The following is a 6,000-nucleotide window of genomic DNA, read 5'->3' on the forward strand; positions in this document are numbered from 1 at the left end:
TAAAAAAGTATAATAAAATATATATGAACAACAGTGCAGATTATATGTATACATCCTCTTCTCAAGAGGACAATGCAAAAAGTGATTAGCAACCAAATTTCAGAGGTTATTCCGATCTTACTTTAAGGCAATATATACTTATTTGTTTTTATACTGTATTAGAGAGTATTCAGAAATTTTGGAGCAAGGACATTCACATCTTTCCAGCTAAGCCTCCTACTGTATTTCTGAGAAGTGAAAGTAATCTAAATGGCAAATATACCATATTAACTTATTATTCGATAAAATTGATGATATAAGAATTGAAACCAATGTGTAAGTACAATAAAATTATATGATAATGAATTTTAACATTTCCAAGGGTATAATAAGTTATATAGCAATCTTAAGAAATGAAGAGATGAAGAAAATTGAATACCATGAATAACCCCTATTAATTTTGTTACTTCAGATAAGGAAGCAATCTGGATAAGGAAACAAGATGCAGCAATCCTAAGAGTGCTCTCTTAATTAAGCAGATTGGACTGTATTTTTATTAATTTTTCAATATATTTTTTAATGTTATTCAAAAAAATTCTGTTTCTGTTCAGAATCTATGTTGTAATGCTGAGTCACATTAGTCATGATAACAATGAAAGTTTCTATCATTTGCATTAGTGTTTATTCTATCAAAAACATTTTCTCAGTTTCTTGTCATTTATAAGATCTTATTGATGAAACATACATCAATATACTCTATGAATATGATTTTATCTAACAGAACACATTGAACCTTACGAAAAAAGAAGCCAATGCTTTGTGATATTTCCTGCAGTTTTTTTAAAATCAAATTTCTAAATCATAGTTTATGGAAATATGTGATAATTTTTTTAAACTCAAATACTAAATTTTCATCTATATTTATAAATCATCTTAAAATGTTGAACTTGAATATAATTATAGTAGCAGCTGGTGACATTTTACATATTTCTTTTAAAATTCATTATGCACAAAAATTAAAATGACTATGACAATCATCATAAACCATTTCTGACAATTAGTCAGAAATATGTGGATTGATATACACAGTCATCAATTGATTAAAAGTTCAAATTTATCTATGTTTATTATTATATAACATGTTATGATATAGTCTCTTAAAGCTTTCTAAACATTAACATTTATTTGACATGAAAGGCTTTTCATAAAAATAATTGAGAAATCTGAAATTTATTCATGGTTTACGTGTAATTAAAACAACAAATTTTCAAAAATTATCAAATATTTTCTTAATACAGTTATAAAATAAACAATTAAACTTCTATATATTTAATGTATTTTCAAAATAAATACTTCTTTTTTGTCTAAACCACAAATATATAAATCCATTTCCACATTTCTACTGAAATAAGATAAAAAAAAAACTCCTATAATTAGTTGCTTAAAATTATTCACAAGATGATCAGATATATGTTTTAAAGTTTCCAGATAATTGAGTTGCAATTTTCAAATTGCAGATCTATAAATTCTCACTGTTGTCCATTGTCTGTCCTTTGTTAATCTCGAGAATGGAGATAGATAGATGAAAATTAAGACAAATATGGAAAGCTCAGAGGCCCTAATTAATATGTAAGTTATAATATGATAAAAACTTGCAGCCCAACATTATGATGGTGTCACATTCTTGATTAAATTTATGCTAAAGTCTAGAGAACAATTTATTAATTTGATTTTGTCAAGAAAAGTAAATTTAAATAAAAGTAATTTTTAACTATTCATATAAAATTTTTACTTCAATAACTTAATAATTTCTTTATTTCAATATACACAAGTATTTTTTCTTTCCATTTATTGAAAATTATTTTGTATTGTTCATTTTGATGATTCCAATACATTTATCATTTCTAAAAGTCAGTAAATAATCTGACCTGTACTTTTACATTACGGTAAATAAACCATCATAGTATATAGTAAATCATTATATCAGAATATTAATAGATATTTTCTTTATTGAAATTTATTAACAGAAACTGTATTATAACTATATAAAATTTCTGATATTAATTCCAAAAATTTATGATTTGAAAAAATTTTGCATTTTATTTGATATATAATACACTATTCTAGTGATATATTTTTAGTAATGTAATTATATATCCAATAAGTGCATACTAATCTCTAGGATTCTTCTAAAAAATACAATTCATAACAGTAAAAATGTTTTTTATTATATTATTATTACTTATTAAGCAGATTCATATATTGAATTTTCCAGTAATATAACTATTTTTATCACTATCTGTAAATCAGAATCAAATTTCTTATTTTATAAAACTTAATCTTGAATGAATATTTATATTTTGAAGTATATTTTTTTCAATTAACAAGTTTAAATTTTTATTTTATGAAATCTTACAAATAAAACTGAATTATTATTATTATTATTATTATTATTATAAAATAATTTCCTGAGTTCTATTTACCTAATCCTATAAATTTTATTTATATTATAAAAAAAGTGAAAAAGGTAGATTATTAAATATTAATGTTATTTTACAACAACACAGATAAGCTACAAAAGTAAGAAAATAATCCAATTTCATCTCTTCTTTTAAAAGTTTTTTACTGTTATATAAGAGCATGCTGTCATGTGATTGATTACATTAAAATAGTATTTTATTTAATATGCTGGCTTAGCAGTTTTTTCCAGTAAATAACATGATGAAGAATCAATGATGAAGGATTCATTATGGTGACTGCACTAAATCAAATTTACTAATTATGTAATTGAATAGTGTATTTTTAAAAAAAATGGACATCTTTCTGCTTGACTGTATATTTAGTTTATTCAATTATTATACGTTAAAATACTTATTAAAAAAAAGGAATAAAAAAAGAATAAAATATTTTATTTGAACAATAAAATTAAATATAGTAATAGTATTCTGATATAATCTAAAAACATCAAACAACCCTACAAATTTAATATTGAAAAAAGCAATCTAATTTATAAATGATATTGGATTTAAAAATGTGTAGGTTTGAACAACTGGATCATTAATATGTAGAGTTTTTACTATTTTCTCATTTATTATATTATAATAATAAATGAAATAAATCTATGTGTATAGATTTAATCAAAACACAATTTTTAATTAAAAATTATTCAAAAACAAGAAAAACTTTACAGGAAAATTTTTATATTAAATTTGCCAACAAGTTTTCCTGTATATGTTATAAATATATCAAACTTTCATGATATAAACACATGCAGTTTTGAATATAAAATGTATAACTTATTTTTGATTTTATATTTACAGCAAAAATATATTTTTGTTTTTCATGTTAAAGACAATATTCATATTTTCTTATCAAAAAATAATTTGAAACTGAACTTGTAATAATCCCATGAAATCTTTAAAACTTTACTATTTTCTTCTACTTTAACTAATCTGTACTAGCCAAACATTTAATATATTAGATAATTAAATATTATAATATTGTTCTATAAAAAGTGTTTTTGAAATGTGGATATATTCTTTCCTTCATTTTAATAAAAATAAACTTCTGTAAAGAATTATATTCTTAGAAATTTATTGAGTAGTTAATTAATTTGTACTAAATTAATTAATGAACTGAATAAAAGAAAGAACTTGTTATATTTTCATTACTAACAACGTAATTCTCTCACATTTATATTTAATACGATTTCTCTCGAAATAAATTTGAAATTATCTTTGAAAGATATTTTCATTTAAACAAATTGTTTTTAATTCTTTTATGTTATTTATAAGCCAAAGGGATTTATGCATATTTTTGAAATATATAAATATAAATAAATTAAATGAAACAATTTGTTCAACAGGATACATGACAAATAAGCAAAAATGCAATCCAACTTAATTAAATACATAAAAAAATTAAACTACTTATTAAACAATTTATTTTAACTATTTTATATTTTCTGTTATTCTCCTTTTAACTACTCTCTTTGCATATATCATTAAAAAAATAAATCTTAGTTGACCAACGAAATTTATAAGGAAAAAATCAGAATTATGTTTATACATTTTCATGATCAGAATTATAAATTTATATTTAAAAAAAAACTGAAATTCAAGCTACATTATTATTCAGCAAAGCATCAAAAGATAAATTTAAAATTAAATTTCCGTAAAATCAGAGTTTGACTGAAATTTTTGAATCTGTTTTTAAAAAACTTTTTATCAAATCAAAACATTAATTTACTTTTCATATTTTTAATTTAAAAAATATATATATTAAATTGAAAAACAACTTCTTGGTATCAACTTAATACATTCTTTTAATTGTATTTCTTAATATTATTAATTTGATAACAAGTTTGAAAATTAAATAGCAGCTTCACCTAATAGCAATAGGTGTGGCATGTTCATACGTTCTTTTACTGAGCTTATCGAAGTTTTATATCGCGATAAAACTGTCATTGTAATTCGTCTGCGTGGATATTCGAAGACGATAATAGAATAATACAAATATTTAATCTCCTATCAATTTCTAAGAAAATCGTACGACCGGCAATTAATATATAGCGCTTTTGGTATTTAAAACAAGAACGATGTTACACAAGATTATATTTTAACGTGTAATAATTTAAATTTGATCGAATCTTGCATCATTGACACTTTCAAGGAAATGTCCTAAATACCGAATTAACAAGCCGAAATGGAATAACCCTACTTTCATCTTTATTAGGACTACGCCTAGATCGTTATTGATGAAAAACTACTTTCAAAGTATCCGAGACTTATAAATATAATCCGTTTCAACTTTTCTTCTATTAAGATGAGCGATAACAACAATGAAACGAAAAAGACATAAAACACAGGAAGAAATAATCCATTACAAGGATATAAGAGCATATATATACATAATAGTACGGCATTAATTACGCCGATTTCTACTTAAATATAAAATTCTTACCCATTTCTTCCTCTTCAATGGCTGATTTTTATTAATTTTGTAGTATTAGTTGCAGAAGTCCTTGCGATTATATCAAAAGACGGACGTCTATACAACCTGCACCGATGGGTGGGCCTCGTGCATACTACGTTTACAGCAAATGCAACACACGCTGCTAAACCTTACCCGACAGCAATTGACGCAATCGATGTAAGAACGTTCTATAATTTTGAAACTGTTTTAATTATAATTCCGTAAAGATAATCTAATCAAACGTCAAAATAAATCAATTATCAACTTTCTTTTTTCTTTTGCGGGAGGTTTTAATACGAAATTCCTTACAGTGAAAAATGTCATTTTCGATATTGTTATAAATTTAATAATTCTGGTTTAAAAAAATCTTTTACTTAAAAGATAAAAATCTTAAGTCTGTTTTCCATTAATTAGTATCAATAATTAAACTAATAAGACAAAATGATTATAGAAAAAAATTCTTTTTTCAGTAACTAAATTGTTTTGTTTCGTACGAATATTGAAAAATAGGAACTGTTTTTATGAATTTGAAATCGTAAAAAAATTGAAATTCAAATCTGTTATTTATATATAGTTAATTTATTGTAAAAGGGTGCGGATATGTCACGTCTTTAAATATTACATAAACATCCGAGAGTTCAAATATGATGAGATATGAGATTCTACAAAGCTAATATGCAAGTCATTGTCAAAAACTATATAATTAATAGTGAGATAGCATTAAATGTCTTTTAATGATACATATATAATACACCTCTTCCTTTTTAAATTCAATAACTATTAAACGTGAAACATATAGCCTACAAACTGATATCCGTGTAGGTGCCAAACTGCTAAATACGATTCCGAAGACGGTAGCAGGTGTAGGTTTTAAATGAGACATACCATTTTTCGGAATTTTTCTCCAATAAAACACTATCACTTAATATGGTCATTTATTTTAGTAGAAAATTGATTGGGCAACATGTTGCACATGTTTTGTTTACATTTTCCATCAGATTGCGCGATCTGACCAGAAAGATAACAGTTATTAGGCCCACTAATTTT

General features: G+C 23.7%; 1 protein-coding gene across 4 annotated transcripts in view; it reads right to left on the reverse strand.

The window, feature by feature from the left end:
* Nucleotides 1–5,157, reverse strand: part of LOC136988717 (actin-binding LIM protein 2-like) — an 81,812-nt gene extending 76,655 nt beyond the window's left edge. For 2 of the 4 annotated variants that reach the window (XM_067286669.1, XM_067286670.1), the window contains exon 1: nucleotides 4,942–5,156. In XM_067286669.1, coding sequence (XP_067142770.1) covers nucleotides 4,942–4,945 — 4 coding nt within the window. In that variant the 5' untranslated portion in view covers nucleotides 4,946–5,156. Of the gene's footprint in view, nucleotides 1–4,941 lie in introns of all 4 variants that reach the window. The other 2 variants (XM_067286668.1, XM_067286671.1) reach the window with 2 other exon arrangements.
* Nucleotides 5,158–6,000: the final 843 nt, after the last annotated feature.

This window comes from Centruroides vittatus, unplaced genomic scaffold, assembly GCF_030686945.1.
Source record: "Centruroides vittatus isolate TY-2023 unplaced genomic scaffold, ASM3068694v2 scaffold_386, whole genome shotgun sequence".
NCBI lineage: Eukaryota > Metazoa > Arthropoda > Arachnida > Scorpiones > Buthidae > Centruroides > Centruroides vittatus.